This window comes from Artibeus jamaicensis, unplaced genomic scaffold (assembly GCF_021234435.1).
Source record: "Artibeus jamaicensis isolate MK-2021 breed Jamaican fruit bat unplaced genomic scaffold, CSHL_Jam_final contig_3174, whole genome shotgun sequence".
Classification (NCBI taxonomy): domain Eukaryota; kingdom Metazoa; phylum Chordata; class Mammalia; order Chiroptera; family Phyllostomidae; genus Artibeus; species Artibeus jamaicensis.
The window spans coordinates 4,664,964-4,685,728 of NW_026521738.1; the positions used below are offsets into that span (position 1 = coordinate 4,664,964).

At 38.2% G+C, this 20,765-nt stretch overlaps 1 protein-coding gene across 3 annotated transcripts in view; it reads right to left on the reverse strand.

The window, feature by feature from the left end:
- The window catches only part of EXOC6B (exocyst complex component 6B), a 563,620-nt gene that overhangs the window by 484,813 nt on the left and 58,042 nt on the right, over positions 1 to 20,765 (reverse strand). Inside the window, exons 2-5 of one of the 3 annotated variants that reach the window (XM_037126278.2) lie at positions 9,798 to 9,963; positions 2,475 to 2,522; positions 733 to 823; positions 578 to 623 (exon numbers count right to left, since the gene is read on the reverse strand). In XM_037126278.2, coding sequence (XP_036982173.1) covers positions 578 to 623; positions 733 to 823; positions 2,475 to 2,522; positions 9,798 to 9,963 — 351 coding nt within the window. Of the gene's footprint in view, positions 1 to 577; positions 624 to 732; positions 861 to 2,474; positions 2,523 to 9,797; positions 9,964 to 20,765 lie in introns of those variants that run through there. The other 2 variants (XM_053663391.1, XM_053663392.1) reach the window with 2 other exon arrangements.

Here is a 20,765-nt window from a genome sequence, read left to right on the forward strand (position 1 = left end):
GTGGGCTTCACTCATTTGAAGACCTTAATAGAAAAAAGACTGCCTTTCCCCGAGGAAGAGGGAATTTTGCCAGCAGACTGCCTTTAGACTCAGGCTACAATCAATATCTACTCTCCCCTGATACTCTAGCCTATCGGCCTGCTCTGCAGATTTTAGACTTAGACCTTCCAGCCTCCGTAATCACATAAAACAGCTGCTTAAAGTAGTACCCCCCCCTACACACACACACACACACACACACACACACACAAACTTTATGGTTCTGTTCAGTGGAGAATCCCTGCACCAGAACCACTAACTATTTTTCTGTTACAGTCCTAAGCCAAACCATGTTTCTCAAACCAATTACCACTAAAACAGTTATATGCTTTCCCCTTGACAAAATATATCAGTATACCACTAGTATGGGTAAGTAGCGGGATAAATCAATAAATATACAAAAGGCTAGAGAAGATGTTACATGAACTTAATTATTTTTAAAAGGTTACCTAAATATATACCTTAAAGGTATTTTAAATCACAGAAATTTTAGATAATTAATTTTTAAAAATTATTCAATTTAAAAAAAACACCTTACCTTTTAGTTTTCATCTGGTCCCTTAGTTTGCTATACATCTCCAGGACTTGAAAAAGAAGGGGGAAAAAGCACACAAGCATTATTTAGAGAAGTGAAAGACTAATTAAAGCTAAAGGAATTGCATCAAGAATCCTAAACCATTTCCAGTTTCTCACCTGGAAGACACAGCATTAATTTATCAACAGTGGCAGAAATATTTCTCTGTTGTAGTCGACACTGCTTCAGCTCTTCCATTGCTATTACCAGCTTGGCAAGAGGGGAAAAAACTGAATTATGCCAATAGCTGTAAATAAAAAGCTTTCAGTCACATTTTTCAACCCTGTGTTCAGTTCATCAGAAAATCCCAGTTTCACAGTAAGACCTGCCAAGTGGGCTAAGGAACGGCCTTTCTCAATCAGTAAAACACTGCTGCTTGGTTTCCTACTTTCTCCTCAGCACACATGCTCTATACCGGGAAAGGCTAGGTAAAATGAAACCCTGAAATTCAGAGGCTATCCAGGAGAAAACAACATCTTCAGAGCTCCTCCAAACCCTATTCAGATTCTTCATGATTTATGGTTTCTTCACTCTTCTGAAAAGATCCCGTTTTTCTTTTATCAGTGCTAGAGTACTAAAGGAAAATAATCCTTCTCATACAGTTTCAAATGAGTCTTGAAAATAATTTCAATTAAAGCTCGATTTCTGTAAATAAACCACACACTTAGAATTGTGATTTTCCAAAAATTCCATTTGAGTGAACAATAAGTCACTTTTCTTCCCATATCTGTTTTAAAGGCTTTGGTCTAAAGTCATACCACAATAAAACTAGAAGAAACTGCACTCTCTGCAGAATTTAAAATATGTGATGAACTGTCAAAAAGCAATACTCTAGCTACATAGCCTCTTGTAGCATTCCCACACGCATGTCTAAAATGTTATCTACTAAAAAAGAACAAAAGATAATGACCCTGATCAAGTCACTGATAAAACAAGCAGGAGCTAATCTTAAAGATTATTACAGTTGAACAATAAGTGCTAGGCAATAAGAAAGGCACGTGATTCGCAGAAGAGAAATGGACTGTTACAAGTCAGGAAACTTCAGTTTTGGTCTCAGCCTTCCCATTTACTATGTAAACTTCAGCAAATCCTCTGTTTTAGTTTTCTCATCAATGTAATAGTGATAATACATGTTCTGACTTTGTCATAAGTCTGCCATGAGGATCAAGTGAGAAAATGGAGATAAATTTGTAAACTTGATCATTTAAATGAGGAGTAAATTAATGGCACGAGTGATTCATTTTTTAGCAGGTGTTTATCAAGCACCCACTTCGTTCCAGTCGCTGTTTACAAAGGTAGAGGGGATACAGTAATAAACACAACAAACAAAAAATTTCCAACCTCATGGAACTTAACTGCTAATGGAAGGAGACAGACATTAAACAAATACACAAGTAAACACAAGTAAAAACATACGCTATCAGAGTATGATAGATGCAATGGAGAAAAATAAAGCAAGAAAGGTAAAACAAAAAAAAAAGAACACAGGGGGTTGAGAGTGAAACTGCAATTTCAATTAAGGTGGCTAGAAAATGCCTCAGCAAGGAGGTAACAATCAAAACAGAAAGGTCTGAAGTGGCATTCAGGAAAAGGGCGTTCCAGGAACAGGGAGCAGCAAGTCCTTACGACGACTACCCCGTACCTTAAAAACACAGGCAGGGAAGGCTACATCCTCTCTCATTATGCTTTCTAGTGGCTTTATTTATTTCATTCAGATACACAGTAGGAGAAGCAACAATAATACCCAAATTCCTCCAATATACTGCTTATCGTCTTGTAAGCCACTAAGTCAAGAACACAGTCATCAAAAGAGAATGACAGAAGACAGAAAAGGTTTTTTCAAAAGGTAAACCGGCCTTACTTCCTTTCCCTCATGCTGTAGTTTTCTATTAGTATCCGTCACTTGATTCTGTGGAGAGAAGACAATTTAAACTCATAAAAACAAACATTTAGACAACTTTGCATAAGATCAAAATTTACAACAAAAACACTGAGTATATGCTTTCAGATAGTTTATCAGTATTCCACCACATTTTGGTTTACTCACTCTTGTGTTTAAATTATATGAACTTTTCTACTAAATGTTGCATGGCCTTTCAACAATGAAAAGAAAAATTTACTAAGAGGTACGTTCTGTTTAGTATATTCCAAATGATACTGTAACAACTAAAGATCATACTTTATTTTTTTTAATAAAAAGAAAAAATAACCCACAAAGAATCTTACCATCTCTATTACGTTCAGAAAGAACAAATTTTATCATAGATATTCCTCACTTCACTAATATATTCCTGGGAAATCTGCATAAATTGAACTCTCTAACTCAAGTGAAATTTACCCTATTTATTATTCTAATTTTGGAAAGTGTTTTATCTTAATTCTTTATGGATCATTAATTCTTAATACCCCCTACTGCTTCTATATTCCCATTTTTCTAATTTTTTTTCCTTAAGAATTTTATGTATTTATCTTTAGAGAGAGAGGACCAGAGAGAGAAAGAAAGGGAGAGAAATATCAGTGTGTGACTGCCTCTCACATGCCCCCAACTGGAGACCTGGCCCACAACCTAGGCATGTGCCCTGACTGGGAATCGATCCGGTGACTCTTTGGTTCACAGGCCAGCAGCTCTCAATCCACTGAGCCACACCAGCCAGGGCTAGCTGTTTTTCTAAATTAATCTCTCCATCAGATAGTCAAAACTTTGTAAATAGCCTTAAAATTATCTAGAGTTCATAATTTAAAGGAACTGGCACCACTTTCTTGGGTATTTACTTTTGAAGACTCAAGTGATATAAAAGAAAAAATATATAGAAAAGTTATTTCCTCATCATTATCAAAATGTTGACCAGTTAGACATTATCAAAAGATGACCAATATTAGCTTCTAAAGACTCTCTACCCTTCTACCAGTAGCTGCCACTCCTTACAGTTTTAAGGCATTCCCTTAACCTGGAATCTCCTACTGCGTCCCTGAGAACACCAAGAAGTGTCTAGCAGGCAGTCTGTGTGTGCACACGGAGGTGCACCCGTGCACAAGCACACCCGGTCCACATGGGAGACACCACTGAGCGGGTGAGCTTACTGAGGGCTTCTTTACAGCTTTCACATTCCACACGCACTGTGAGTGCCCAAGCAGGGGGTCTCACAGAGTCTTCTCCAAAGTCATTTAACATAACACCCTTTCATTGAGGATCACATCAAGAAACTAGGGTGGGTTTTTTTGTCCTGCCCACATGGCTCAGTGAGTTGGAGCGTCATCTCGTACACCAACAGGATGCAGGTTTGATCCCCGGTCAGGGCATCCTCTCTCTCTCTGCCTCTCTCTCTCTCTAAAAATCAATAAAAACATATCCTTAGGTAAGGATTTTAAAAAAAAAACAAAGAAGGAAACTAGATTTTCAGAAACACTTTTTTGAAAACCTTGCCCTAAACTATACCTGGACTATCATTTTCAGAGCAGACTACCACATGGACCCCCTTTCCAAGGCAGTGAAATCCAACTTCCTCCAGAACGTCTTTAAAAGTATCAAAAACAGAAGCAAGAAACCCCCAGATTCCCCCTTGATTATTTATTTAATAGCACCACATGTGAAACACTTGGTGTTACGGGACTGTGAGCTCAACATATGATGTAGCCATCCAAACATTCCAAAACTACACTAACAGTGTTGTCTAAAATGGGTCAGCAAACTGTTTTTGTATAGTGCCAGGTAGATCGGCTGTTGCAACTACTCGACTCTACAATTACAGCCCAAATGCAGTCAAAAACATAACATAAATGAATGGACATTGCTGTGTTCCAATAACTTTAATTACTAAAATAGGAGGCAAGCTGGATTTGGACTGCAAGACATAGTTTGCTGATCTTTGGTCTAGAGTAAGAGAGATGGTAAGGCTCTAAGAGCCCTGGCCGGTATAGCTCAGTTGGTTGGAGTCTCATCCTATAAACCAAAAGATCATGGGTTCAATTCCCAGTCAAAGCACATGCTAGATTGAGGTTCAGTCCCCAGTCAGGGCAAGCAGGAGAGGCAACCAATCAATGTTGCTCTCTTACATCATTGTTCCTCTTTCTTTCTATCTCCCTCCCATCCCCCCTCTCTGAAATCAGTAAGCATGAGGGGGGCAGAGAGGGGAGAAACTGTACTTGAACAATAAAAATAAATAAAATAAAATCAATAAGCATATCCTAAAGTGAGGATTAAATTTTTTTTGAAAAACATCCCACAATGAGAATTACATTCAGATGCCATGCTTTAGGAAACCCAGTGGCAAACTAAAGCACGATTAGATGTGAATATGTTTGAAGAGGGGGTCAAATCTAACCACATGAAAAACAGAGAAATGAATTTCCAGCGGGAATGTTATCAGCACCCAGGGTTCTCGCAGTCTCCAGGACAGACATGAAAAGAGATCACCAGAGACCAGCATAGAGCCTGGTCATGGGCTGCAATGGACTGGCTGGAATGGAACCGAAACGTACCACATGGCAGGGAATAATCCTACCACTGAACCAACCCAGGGTCTTGGGCACTCCTAAAATGGAAATCAAGAGAGCTCACCACGAAAAGGGGGCTCATTATATATAGCTTGAGACAATATTTAAAGGGAAAAAGAGCAATGCTGCTCCTCAAACAAAAGCAGAACAGTTTTAAAGAAGCTGAGGTGGGAAAGATGAGGTCTGAGTATACAGAGCCAGACACTCTGGCACTTCCACAGCATACCTATCGAATACGTGCTCCTTCATGCATTGCATGTCTCACTAACATATTACATCTCCACCCTGGTTTGTTTGTTTTTTTAATCTTTTTAACTATTAGAATGAGAGTAAGGCCCTGGCTGGTGTAGCTCAGTGGATTGAGTGCGGGCCTGAGAACCAGAGGATGGCGGTTCAATTCCCAGTCAGGGCACATGCCTGGGTTGCAGGCCAGTTTCCAGCAGGGGACACACAAGAGGCAACCATACATTGATATTTCTCTCCCTCTCTCCTTCCCTTCTCCTCTAAAGATAAATAAAATAATTTTTTTAAAAAAGAATGAGAGTAAGGTCTCCCAGCAATCAATTGTTCTGAGCTTAACTGCACATGCGTTAGGGTCAAGAAAATCTTTGGAGAAGAAAGTGGTACCTGGCATTATTAGGTACAGAGTTTGAGGGGCAACTAATGGAAATGCCAGTCTTATCTAGGAGAGACTCAGCCTAGCTCACAAAAAGGGAAAATATTCTTGTGAAGGCGCTATACACTAAACCTGAGCACTATACACTAACAGGGGTGTCCAACCTTTTGGTGGTCTCTGGACACACTGGAAGAAGAGTTTTCTTTGGCCGCATATTAAATATATTGCAAAAAATCTCATAGTGTTTTAAGTAAATTTACAATTGTGTGTTGGGCTGCATTCACAGCCATCCTGAGCCTCACGCAGCCCATGAGCCGCAGGTTGGACCCCCTGCACCCTCCCTGAACAGCAGCTGTCCTGCAAACACTTGAAGAGCCATCAGAAGAAAGGTGGCGGGCGCCCTAAAACTAGTACTTACTCAAACCAAGAAATAGATGTTACTAGAAAACAGAATAACAATTCAGTATAAGAAAAAGCTTCCAGGCAATGAGAATAAAAATGGGGTAGGTTTCCTTGAATAGTAGTGTTTCCCCTTCAGAGCAGTTATTCACAAATAATTTGATTATTTTTTATCCTAAACTGGAGATTTCCTAAAATTCATCCTTCTATAAATATTACTAAATTTGGCATCATTGTCTTTGCTAGAATACCTTGTTTAGCATGTAAAGACATTTCTGAAACATTTTTTATCTCAAACTCACTGTAAGAAATGAGAAAATTTTATACTGCACTAAAAACCAAAAAAGAAATTTCAACAAACAATGTTTACCTTTCCCACATGTAATACACTTCATTATTTTCTAGTCTACTTATTCTATTTCATTTCAATTCTCATAAGAATATTGACTGTGGCCCACTAATTGATTTCATACAAACCAGATTCTCAAACATACTCAAAGGACCCTAATAACGTATCTGGTAAGAAATTACTATTTCAATACTATTTTAATATAACAATTAAAAGAAACTTGGGGGATGCTGGGTGGAGGGAGCAAAAGGGGGGAAATTGGGACAACTATAATAGCATAATCAATAAAATATAATCTAAAAAATTTTTAAATAGGTAATACCTGACTATTTAATCATGTATTTTCCTTTAGATTGTCAAATTTTTTTTAAAAAATGACAACAGCCAATACAAAACAGAAGAAAAAGGAGGAGGAGGAGGAGGAAGAGGAGGAAGAAGAGGAAGAGGAGGAGAAACAACTACACTGCCCCTCTAGGATGCTACTTCTCTTCATTCAGAATCACAGTAGCATACACACAAACACACACATGCTGTGAATCTAAAGAGTAGGCATCCTAGAGAGAGTAGTTTGTTTTCATTGTTATGTTAAAATAGTACTGAACAGTTAATGCTTAATCTTTTCCATTTTCTAAACTCTAGAGTTCCAGAAGCTCTAAATTCCATAGATTATTCACCCTGGTGGAACGGATCCCCCTAGAGCAGGGCCTCCATGGTGTGCTGCTAGACTTCAATCCCCTCGATTCTCAGAGTGGAGCCTGAGCAGCCAAACCCCTGAACTGCTAGCCCCCAGTTCTTGCTTTCCCTCGGGGGCATCCTGAGTAATTTAAAGGAATTTGCAGCTTGAAGAAGACAGGATGAGTCCCCACCAGTAAGTGATAACTGTAATTGGTGAGCATTATAGGCAGTAGTAGTCAGTGCTACCTGCCCATACACGCCTACATCAGTAACTGGAGACAGAACACCCTGGTGCCCATCAGGAATGAGGGGCACAGAGAGCAGAGGGCGAAGTCTCAAATACAGGTGTTCAAGGGGCATAGAAAAGAACAGCCCAGCGTGAAGGTGGGAAGCAGGGATGGCTAGGTAAGAACAAACAGCACACGCAGCTCTTGGCAGGAACTCCAATCTTTGTTTTCAAATATTTGAAATTCTTTTGTCCATCTGAAGCTGCTTGGCCTCTAAAAATTCAGATAACTTTTTATTTTAAATAGGATCAGATTGTTCATGTTTTTTTTGACTGCTTTATACATAGGTAAACATGTCTAACACTTTCCCCTATCAGACATTGTTCTACAACATACCGGAGTTTATTTTTCTTTTATTTTTCTTTTAAATGAATGCACCATGACTTATTTTAAATGAATGTACCATGACTATTCCTTTACCAAATGACTTTTAGGGACATTTTAATGTTTTATCTATTAAAAAACATTATATGAATACCTTGTACATGTTCCTGCATTGCCTTAGAATAAATCTTAAAATTATGTGGAGTTTCAAGTGTCGGTAAATAAAACTCTTCTTCTCAAAGGTTGAAATAATGTAGACTCCACTCAGGCATTCCTGATTTATTAGTATCATCTCCAATCTTAAATATTATTTTTCATCTTTGTCATTTTAATAGGTGACACTTTATATTTCCAATATGCATTCCTTTAATTATGTCTAACTGGCAGAGCTTGCTTGTATTTTTTTTTTTGTACATTGCATATAGTGTGTATTTCTCAGTTTTCTATGAGTGTTCTATTAATCTGTAAAGACCTTTTATATGTTAAGAATATCAATTGTCATGGATACTCATAAATATTTTTGTTACCTTTTAACTTGTAAGTTGTATGTAGAAGTCTCACTCATTTTAATGTTCTCACGCCCAGCAATTTTTTCTTTCTGCCTTAAGAACTAGGTTTTAGAAAAGTCTTCAGCGTGCCAAAATCAGAGTACCCATCTATATTTTCTACCAGTTACTTTATGATTTTATTTTTTACATTTAACTCTTTAGTTCACCTGAAATTAATTCTGACATGTTGACTGAGAAAGGTATTTAATTTCAATTAGTTAGGCATTAAAGAATATGAACAATAAATCAGGAGAGTTCTTATTTGTGGAGGGGAGGATGGGGGAAGCAACTGAGAAGGGTGCCCAAGAAGAGCACTGTGAGCGCATTTAACTGGCAGTGTGGTGATACTGCATTTCTTAAGGTAGCTGGAGGGTTGCTGTACAGGTCCCTAAACTCTTACCTGAAACCCTGGGGCCCACTGTGTTTTGGACTTCAGAATTTTAGAGAGTTTATGAAGATAATATGGTACATGTTTTATATTACACAATCAGTGGGTATTAGGGTAGCATCCCACAACCACATTACTATTTCTATAGCGAAGTGCAAAAATTTATATTAAATAAAATATATTAAGAAGTATGATATCTTCATATCCATTCAGGTCAGATTTTGTAGCCAAATCAGCTTTTAAACTATTGTAGCTTTAAAATATAATTTAACATCTAATAGCCCGATTCTCCCCTTGATAAAACTGTTTCTTTGCTTTTACTACCAATGTATTCTTTTATATAAATTTTACACTCACTGCCAAGGAATACCCTTTGGTATTTTCATTCAAATTCAAATAAAAAACAAAGAGAGGAAAGAAAAATTAGAAGTATAAGAACTGGAACGAAGGAATTAAAGCTATTATTATTTGCAGATTATATGAATAAGTTTACATAGAAATTTCAAAAAAATCTACATACAAATTTTTAGAAATAATAGAAGAATTTAGTGAAGTGGTTAGATTTAAAATCAATAAGCAAAGTCAGTCATCCAAGGTAAGTGAATTTGCTAAGCCAGGGACCAGACTAATATGGTTCACCTCCTTCCTGAACTTGAATCTGTCGTATCAAGAAAAACCTTCACAATTTGGTAGAAGACATGTCACAACTGTCACTGATTTTATCTCCTCTGGTCGCCATGCTGCAGAGCTCAGAGGCAGGCCCCGCAACACCACCACCCTACGGGGATGACTTTCATCGAGTAAGAAGTACATGGACGTCGTGAAGAGTCAATGAGTTTCTGTTTGAAAGAAACTATTATCTGCTCTGTTTCTGGTTCTCATCCACATGTAGTTATCCCAAATACATTTCATTTAAAAGATTTTTTTTTAGCTAAAAGCCATACTCCCAATTATATATGTTTCAGTTCAAATTCCTTTCTTTACTATACAAAAATCTTATTTGAGTACATATGTAACCTACAATATACTCCCTACTCCTCTAATGCTAGTCAAAACCCCAGCACGGGACAGGGAAACAAGCCCCTCTTCTAAGAGTGTCCTTACTTTGAGCTTCTGAGCTTCTCCTCTCACTTTCAGCAGCTCAGTTATCGAGTCCACAAAGCCCTGGTAGTGAAAGTTGCACATTTTCTCAATTTCTCGATCGTGATTGCGAATGCGAGTTTCAAGTTTCTCCATAAATCGTCCGTGCTCCTCACCATCATAGACAGACCTTTAAAAAAATGGCAGAGATTACACCAAATTTACTTCAAATAAATTTTTTAAAAGTTGCAAACTCAGAAGCAAATTTATGTAGAAATTAGATATTAATGTACATAAACCACAGAGTAATCCAATGGCATCATATTGTCCCAATGGTACATGAGTTATGTTTTAGGAAAACCCAAGTTTTTTATTCCTATTCATTCAAAAATATATTCAAGAAGTGTTTGACAGTGTTTATAAAGAATTTTCATAAAATGAAGAACTGAGTTTATAAATCTTTTGTATTTTTCTTTCTCAAATTAATCTAGAAAAACTCAATTTTGGATAAACACAACTTGAAACACTCCATGACTATACTCAAAAAGCTGACACTGCTGGGAAAAAAACCACACAGCTGCGCCAGCTAGTTTCAGGTGGTCTATGTACCTACAAAGCTAAATCAGGCAACCAATAAATACCACTAGGTAATACTACTAAATCTATCTCCCTACCACCACCACCACTATCAAAAAAATTACTTTGTATTCTGCAAAATAACTGTGTAAAAACCTCACTTTCTCCTCTCCTCAAATGCTCACCCCCTCACTCTCAGCTGCAGATCACAGAAAAAAGCATTTCCTCTTCTCCCACTATAATCCAACAACCTACTGCATCTATAACTCCTACTCTGTCCACCCTCCTCTAATGGAAAAATATTTCAAGCTCTTAGCTACAGTCAATCCTTGTCTCAAGAACTTTATTCCTGCACTTATTCCCTTTTTATCCCTCCCCTGCATCATATATTTCTCCCATCATTCTTATGGGTACATAAACACGACTTTCAGAAACCAGTCCTTATATATGCATTTCCCTCCAGGTACCATCTTATTTCTCTGCCGACACTTTCCAGCAAAACTCCTTTCCACTTCCTCCCCTCTCGATAGTTAGCTTTTATCTTACTCCACCTAAGAGCAGCATTTGCTAGTATTTAACACACTTTCCTTCTTGTCATTTTCCTCTAGACTTCAATGATGCACACTAATGCAGTGTTTCTCCTTTCACTGACATGCCTTCTCAACCTCCTTTACAAGCTCCTTATCTTCTATTATTTTTCTAAATAATTCCTAAAACCTCTTCTCCTCTCTATCTATGCTCTACCACCAAACGGTGCCATCTAATCCCATGGCTTTAAAGAACCCCCATAAAGTAATGACTTCCTCCCCTACACCTACAACTCAGAGTACCTCCCTGAGTATTAGACTCAAATCTTTAGCCTATTTGAGTCTACTTAAAAACTTCAATTGTATTTTTGAAAGCCACTACAAATTTAACACAGAAAAAGCCAATCATCTATCACCAAATTATCTCCACTCTCAAAACTTCCCTCCCCAACACCCGCCTCCAACACTGGCACTGGCCCATCACAGCTAATGGCACTATCCAGTTGCCCAAGTCAAAAATAAGTCTAGGAATCACACATAATCCACCTCTTTGCATCATGCATCCCACACCCCATTCCAATCCAGTAAAGTTCTGACAACTCAAAATCCAAAACACATCTTAAAACTGACCACACCCTACCATGTCCACTAAAACCCTGGTGCATATCTGCACCATTACCACACTAGACCCAGGCAACGGCCCCTTAAAAGTCTCCATCCTCCACTCCTCATCTCCCCCATTCCCTACCCCAGTACACATATGCTACACACAGCAGTTAAACTTATCTTTTTAAAGCAATAATTCAGACGTTCTCCCCCTGCTTAAATCTCCTCTGTGACTTCTCTTTAAAATAAATAAATAAATAAATAAATAAATAAATAAATATGTGTGTGTGTGTCTTAAATCCTTATCATGACCTACAAGAACCTACACAGTCTGTCTCTCTTCTCTTTAGTCCCCAACCCTAGCCTCCCTGCACTCTCTATGCTCCACTACACTGGATTTTTTTGTTTAGACTTTTCCTGCCTCAAACATTTTGTTTTTACTGTTTTATGCTAGTAATGCCTGCCCCTTGTACCTTCAAACAACGTTCTCCTTCTCATCACCCGTGGTTTATGGCCTATCTTCCCCTGAGCCACGCCTGTTAGACTAAAACCCCCAGGGCAAGAACTCTGCCTGCCATCACCCCCGTACCTCTAGAAGAGTGCCAGACGGAGCAGGCAGTGAGTAAACACCTGGTGACTACATGAATCACCAGTATTATCACTAAGACCTCTTCAATCTCTGACATTCGTTCAATAAATATACATTTGCTCATTACCCGTATTTTCTGGCTGTAATCATCTGTGAGTACTGAAGCACTGCTTTGATCCTGTGGCCCAGAAAGCACAATCTCCTGAGCAGGTCAGTTCCACTGTCCAAAAGTCAGGAGTAACCACAAACAATACATACAAGGTCTGTCCAGAAAAAGTCAAATCACTGTTAACATAACAAGAATGGTTTGCACGACATCAGTGTAACCTGGCAGCCAAGGAGAATGGACTGGAATGCATGTGCGTGAATGATGATGGCTTTACTGTACTAGTGGGGGTGGGGGGAGCAGTAGACTCCATGTGTGAGCATGTGTACTGTGTGGCCGTGGCATTCAAAACGACTGACTCAACCAATGAATCTGCACCAAATTTTGAGTTAAGCCTAAACATTCCTCTGCAGAAAGTATTTGGATCATTCAGAAGACTGCAGCTATGGGCAAATGGTGTTGGCAGCTTCATCACAACATGCCTGCTCATGCATCACATCTCCTGAAATTCTTTGGCAAAACAGCAAGTCACCCAGGTGACTCAGCTCCTCTACAGCCCAGATTTGGTACCCTGAGACTTCTGGCATTTCCCAGAACTAAAATCACCTTTGAAAGGGAAGAGATTTCAGACCATACATGAGATTCAGGAAAATACAACAGAGCAACTGATTGTGATTTGGAGAATTGTGTGAGGTCCCAAGGTGCCTACTTTGAAGGGGACTGAGAAGTCATTGTCCTGTGTACAATGTGTCTTCTTCAATAAATGTCTCTATTTTTCATATTGCATGGTTGGATATCTTCTACACAGATTTTGCATACTAATTTAGTTGCCAGTAAAAATTCTAAACACTTTAGAAAAGCCGAAGCAATCTAGATTCATTCTCCTTCCTTCTAAATAAAGGGAAGAGACCTTCAAATAAATCATAAACAATCCCGTAATCATAAACAATTAAGATACATGACAGAATAACCACTTGCCTGAGGAAACTACTTGGAATACACAAGCCAATACTACCATTGACACTTCAGCTAACCTCAAATAAGCATAACATTTACCCTTTAAAAAAAAAAAAAAAGGCAAAGAAAGGTTTCCAGGAAAAGACACCAATATTCCTTGCCATTTGAAGAAGAAGAATAACCACTGAAAACTTCTCAATCTAAATGGCATAAGCACACATTATTCAATATAAGATAACTCTTGGTTTCAAACTCAGTTATATCTTAAACTAGTAATACTTGTAAGTAACAAGTCTACTTCCTTTTACTATATAAAACTTCTTTTCATTTTTTCCCTACAAAGGTCTATATTAATATCACAAAAGACAACCTCAAGAAGAAAATCCTAAAGTTAAGAAATTTATAATATGTCCCTGGCTGGTGTGGCTCAGTAGAATGAGCACTGGCCTGAGAACCAAAGGGTTGTTGATCCGATTCCTGGACAGGGTACATGCCTGGGTTGTGAGCCAGGTCCCCAGTATGGGGCGTGTAAGAGGCAACCACACATTGATGTTTCTCTCCCTTTTTTTCTCCCTTCCTTCCTTTCTGTCTGAAATAAATAAGTAAAATCTCAAAAAAAGAAATTTATAGTATGTTAATAATGTCTCCCCAGCTCCCTGAACTTCCTATAAATATATATACCAAAGAAAGAAAACATGGATTTTAGCTATCTGGCTGTGTGCCTTGGTTTTAGCAATATAATTGAGTCTTCAGCCAACTCAGTTAATCTCTCAGACCCTCAGCTTTCTCATTTAGAAAATAGGAAGCAATCAATTACATATTCTCTGAAGTATCAGCCTAGCACTAAATTTCGACAATTCGCTTCCACTTTCAAGTTCAGTCAGTAATAATGTAAAGATCATACATTTTCAGAATAGACCAAACAGGCAGTTTAACACAAGCTAGTAAACTCTCCATGTTATCAGTAGCCTCTGCCTGTTTCTCCTAGCTTAGGGCCATTGTGATTCTAACATTCTCTTTAATTATAGTAACATTGAACAACATGAAAAGTTTACAGTCAATCTCTGAGCATCTTGAGAATTTTTAGAAGTAAAAATGTAATACAGACTAAAATGTAATACATACATATCTAAAACAGGAGTATGGGACTATGTTTAATAAAATTATATTCTGTGGGTATGCATCAGGACATATGTGATTTCCATATTTTATGTGAATTCTGTGTTCATATGCAGCAGCACATATATGTAATTTTTTTAAAACTGACCCATAGTTTCCATCTGGTTATCAAAGATGTCAAAAACCACTGATTTAAGAGTTTTGCTTCTAGTGTCCTACTGTAAGAAAAGGCAATCATTGATCACTACCTAACAATTCACCTTGAATCAGCAGTTCAAGTATATACTCGGCTTTACTCCATGCAAACCAACCACTTCTATCAGATATAAAATGCTAAAAATAAATAAATAAATAAACAAACAAACAAACAAGCCTTAAATTCTGAAAAGGTCACAGACCTACTGAAGTTTATTTAACCTAATACAGGTAGTCAACATTGTACTTGAACAGAGCAGCTTCTCCCCCCCCCCACTCCACCCACAACAAATGACTTAAACTAGAGAAAGACTGCCATCTAGTGATAGCCCGTTTCTAACATTCCTTGAAACTGAAATTTGATGTGACCGAATTAGAGGGACTGCTCAAAAACTGAAAAACTAGCTCTGACTGGAACGGCTCAGTTGTTGGTTGGACATGGTCCCACAAAGCAAAAGGTCATAGGTTCGATTCTTGGCCAGGGTACATGCCTGGGTTGCAGTTTTGGGCCCTGGTCAGGGTACAAGAGGTACCCAATCAATGTTTCTCTTTCTCCCTCCCTTCCACTCTCTCTAAAAATAAATAATCTTGTTTTTCAAAGAAAACCTATATTCTATGCCACCCGCTGGCTAAAGACCTCTAGTTATTAAATTATAGTTTAATAAAGTACTCTAATGTTTCCCTTTCCATTTCTAATAGAAAGAATTTTGAGAACAAGGTCAGGCCTGGGCTTTTGGCATGTCCAGGTGTGCCAGAGGTAAACGAGGCTATGAAATAAACTGCACACTGGCTTTAATTATTGGTGTTAATCCAAAGAATGTCCTAGTAAAAGGTCAACAAGAAGAAATGCTGGGAAAGCAACAACTTTTTATAGGATATGTTTTGATACAATGACATAAATGTTGCCTTATAAAGTCTAATTTCCAAAATTCATCAAATAAACTATAGATTTTTGTAAAATGTTTTATCCTTGTGTCTAGATCTGACACGCACCTCCGAATATCCCATCTAGATTTCACATGCATAGAGAGAGATGTTTAACTTATGAAATGCACTTTAGGTATTCAACAAATACTTATCATTCCCTATACCAAACCATTACAGGATTGTATCAGTTGCTAGAGCCTACATCAGTTCAAATCTGTTTGTCATAAGAGATAAATAAATTATATTATAGGCATATGGAATCTCATTTAAATATTAAACATCTTATTCCACATTATAAATAACGGACCTGAAACCCAAGAAGATGAAGTAGCCTGCCAAATTTGCAGCTAGAAAAGTGAACTCAGCAGTATATTGGTCTGTCTCCTTTCAGAATAAGGAAAGCAAAAAAAGTCAGATGAACCTCTACAACATAAGGATTGAAAGAGGAATTGAAGATGGAATACAAAGCTCTCATTGTACAATGGAGGAAACTGAGGCCCAGAAAAGTTAAGTGCCTTACTCAAACTTATATTTCTTGTTACTGATACATCTGGACCTGACTCCCAAAGATAACGCAATTAGGAAAAGCTAATGCCATATGAAGCCTGACACAAAGCTAAGTAGTTGAGAGAGAGATTTCTACTTCAAGATGAGTCAGTTGCCCACCAGTTAATATATGTCTACACAACAGTTATTCCACTCTTCTTCCCCTTGGAAGAGTCCCAATTTACTCTGGTATTTCACCTCCCCATCCTGCCACAAAGGTAAACACTAATTAATCTGTAAGCTAATCATGGTAATTCCATTCCCTTTCACAGCGACCAGTAAACAGGTGGCACAACCCTCACCGATGAGAAGTAAAGGAAAGTCTGGCAGGGAGAATCCAAGAAATAGTTTTCTTTCCTGAAGGATACAAGAACAGAAACTGCTTTTCCTACTTTGGACATTGTTCTGTATGATGCTTGGGGATGCAGCAGCCGTTCCAAGATGAGAGGAGCAATTGCCAATCACCTAAAGGCAAAGGGAAAAGATGGAAAACACCTGGATCCTGGAGGAAGACTCGTCCTCTTTCCAGACTTCATGTTATGAGTTAATAAATTTCCCATTTTAAGGGAAATTCCCTATTTCCACTTTCCCTCAATAGTCTGCTACTTGTAAAGGAAAGTATCCAAATGCACAGCATTGTTTTTTCTTCTAAGATAGCAGGAGGCAAATCAAAGAAACAACCAACAGTAAGTTGAAATCTACACGAAGCTAAGGAATCCTATTTCTAAGATCTGGCCTGCTCTCCACCCTTTTCTTCCAGTTTAATTAACTCCCATTCACTCTTCACTCTCAGCTTCCACCTCGTTTTGTCTGAGAAACCTTCTCCAACCTGTTATGTCCTCTCCCTTTGTTATTAACACCATCACAGAATTCATTCAACTATATTCTGACTGCCGTGCACTTGTCTATTTCCCCATAACAGAACTTCAATCCCTGTAAGGGGAGACACTGTGCCTTGCTCGTTTTATCACCAGCATCTAGCACAGAGTCTGTCACGAAGGAGATCCTCCCCATGTATGTAAAGAGGGAGAAAGCGAAGGAGGGGCAGGAGACTAACTAATGTGGGTTTCTGACTGCATCTCAAAGATGATGTAAGAGAATAACACCGAAGTTTATCTGTAGAGATGTTTTCAGAACCAAGAACTTCCAGATACAAGAATGCAACTTGCTTTTTGTCTTTGATTGATTGAAAAGAAATCCCAGAGTTTACGGAGGTATTTTTCTTTTTCATACACATGGTTTTTAACTTCGGTCATGGTTTTCATCCTGAAACATTTTCTTCTCATTAAGCTCCATAAAAGCAACATCAGTATTTTTGTTTATTCCAAAAGTTAAAAATAAAGTGGAAAAACAGGCTTCAGTATGATGTTGAAAGAGAAACTTCAGGAGGTCAACAAAAGTTTAAAGCCCCTTCCCTTCCTTACTGAGGTTTGTCTATCGATGTAATTCAGACCTGACTATGCTAATGTGAATGCTCTATGTGCGTGAAAGCGAAAGTAGATCAATGTATAGCATCATCAATGAGAAGGGAAGCAAACACTAGTTAATGAAATCTAAGCTGTCAACTGTAGCCAAATGTTTTTGTATTGCTACAGGTGATCAAATACATTCAAATCCTTCTTTTGCCCTTGCAGACATGAAAGTATCCAACTGACTTCACAAAGATAGCCCATGCAACTAAATAATGCTGTGATGGAGATCTCCCTCAAGTCAGAAAGGAAACCCACGTTTCCCTGATGGCTGTTTTCCAGAGGGACAAAAGCAGAGTGGAGAAGTTGCAACTGCACCTAGCCAAAGAGCCTACTAAGAGCCTGGAAATGGTTCAATAGCACAGGAGAGTAGAGATGGGGAACTTGTCACAAAATATCACTCAAATTAATAACAAACTATCAGGAAATAACTAATGAAAGTGAGGAAACTCCAAATTAGGCATGCACAGACTGCTGCCACAACGTATGGTTAGAGCAATTAATCACCACAGGTAACTGAAGACACAAAGGCTCTAAGGGCATGTGAGTGGCTTCATTCTGGCCCCCCATCCATCTGTATGAAGTGAAGTAAGATTTATTCCATTGCAGCTTCCAGTGGTGGTCATTAAATCTGGCAACTAAACACTGGATTATGGATGTTGCTGCCAAATAAAATAATCCATCCTACAGCCTGATGATTCTCATTGAGTCTGACCCAAGAAACCGCTGACGGCAGAATAGTAACGCAGCTGAAATAAGCAGAGTTATAATTAACCTTAGTAGATTAGCTCCAGTTTTATGGCATGGAATTCAAAGTGTCAAGTTTGACATGGAACATGCAAAGTTGGGGCAAAATGAAACTACTGATTCACTTAATATCTACCACCACCAAATGAGTCTGAACTAGGGTATGTTGGTAAAATTTCAAGATCCATTACAAGAGATATTAAGTATTTAATTAAATAAATACTCTGAAGAGCTATGTAAATATTTTATGAGACTGCATGCTAATTGTAGAAATGTTTCAGAGTTCCCACACTTAAAATTAGTATTATGATTCTAATGACAGAAATCATAAAGCTATTAATGCAGGAAAACAAACTAGTGGGGCCAGTATTGGGAACTTAAATTGAACAGTCCTGCTTTCCTTATGTGTATATATTTACTGTGCGCTTAACAAAATTAGACAAACTAAGTTTCCCAGAATCACTAAGTCAAGCTATAAGTGAAGTCATTTATAGGTGTGTATGTTCTATACGATACATATCATATATGTACATACATTTGTATATGCTATGTATACATATATGTATGTCTGTATGTGTGTATCACATACACACATACACACAAAATATGTGCACACACATTTCAGATCTTCTGAAGAAGAACCAGACTTGCAAACATCACACTCAATTTCTGGTCTAATTTTATCCACAAGTGATTGTTACTGACACTTCATTGCCGAAAGTAACTACAGTCCTCAAGTCTATAAACAATAAAGATGCTGAAAGGAGGGTGGATAAAAGGTATCACAATAGTTTTTATCTGAAAGAATAATGAAGGCAAAACAAAATGAAATTTTATAAAAGGAATTTTTATGGAATCCCAAACTAGGCAAAATGGGATGAAATTCCATTAAAAATATGGAAGATGAGATATAACATAAAAAACCTTTCTACTACTAAACTACACTGCTGGAAAATGCTTCTAAACCTTTGTCAGTACATGGCTAAGGAAAAAATAAAATAAGGAAAATCTCCAGAAGCTCACAGGAAACTGCAGTGGCAGCGCACACTCTACCAGTCCCCATAACCTCAGACGGCTATTTCACAGCCACATCGAGAGCAAGAGACGAAGCACCGGGCCCACAAGACGTCGGGAGTTTAATCAAAGGCCTCTGTGTGAAGAAAGCCAAGAGACCCAAGGGCTACATCCTTAGCAAAAAAGGAGGTAAAAAACTGTTCCCCCTAAGAGAGACTCTCAAAGAAACCTCACCTGCACGGTACTGAGGTATGGGGTGAGAGAAGGGGCCCCCATGATCATTTGAAACCACAAGCTGGCCTCACAGAAGGGAGGCCCATGTTCACAGTGTTAACACTATCTGCTCAGTCGGAGATATCTCAAACTGAGAACCTATTTTACAAGTAGTCCCAGTCTGGTTTTCAGTGGCCCCAGAAAACACGGAAGCAAAGGCAAATCTGCTCTAGAGGAATACACCTTAATCCATACGTCCAAAAATCGTCACAAATAACTTTCCTTTGAGCTGAGGCTCAAGGACCAAGAACCACAAAAAGCACATGGAAATATATTAAACAAGAACAAGAGGAACACAAATAACAAAATCAAGATGTGCAAAGGCTTACAAAGAAATAAATGTTAATTAAAATAAATGTATGATATGTTAAAGAAATATCAAGGAAATACAAAAAATAGACAAACTTTTATTTATTTTTTTAAAGTTTATTTATTTATTTATCTTTAGAGGGGAAGAGAAGGAGAGAAATATCAATGTATGGTTGCCTCTCGTGGGTCCCCTGCTGGGAACTGGCCTGCAACCCAGGCATGTACCCTGACTGGGAATCAAACCATGATCCTTTGGTTCACAGGTCCGTGCTCTGTCCACTGGGCTACACCAGCCAGGGCAATGTATAGAACTTTTAAAATAAAACTATGATACTCTATTTTTAATTTAATAAATTAGAAGGCACAATATTTAATTGGGAGGTATACAGGGTGAGGCGAAAAGCAATTTTACAGTTGTTCATATTTTTTAAAAAGACATGCAGGTCATGATTACTATAAAGGCTTTACTAACTCTGTTTCATGTACTCACAAACTGTAAACCTACTTTTGCCCCACCCTGTATATAAAATTTTTACAAAATGCAGCACAAAAAAATAAAGAATGTCTTAGTCTATTCTGGCTGCTGTTAACAAAACAACAAAAACTGGGTGGCTTATAAACAAAAGAAATTTATTTCCCATAGTCCTGGAAGCTGAGGGTCTGAGCTCAGGGTGCCAGCAGGGTCAGGTGAAGGCCCTGTCTGTGCAGCAGACTTGTGCCCTCAAACGGCAGAGCAGCAAGCAAGCTTCCTGGGGCTTCTTCCTAAAGGCATCAATGCTGCACGGGAAAGCTCTGCCCTTGTGACCTAATCACATCCAAAAAATCCCACCTCCTAATACCAAAACCTTGCAGGTTAGCATTTCAACATATGAATTCTGAGGGGACACAAATATTCTATCTACAGCAGAAAACACTAAAGAAAGGTTAAGAACATGAAGAACAGGATGAGTTTCATGGGAGCTCTAATAAGAAATAATAAACAGGTAATATTCAAAGAAATAGTAAGAATTTTCCAGAATTGATGAGATACAA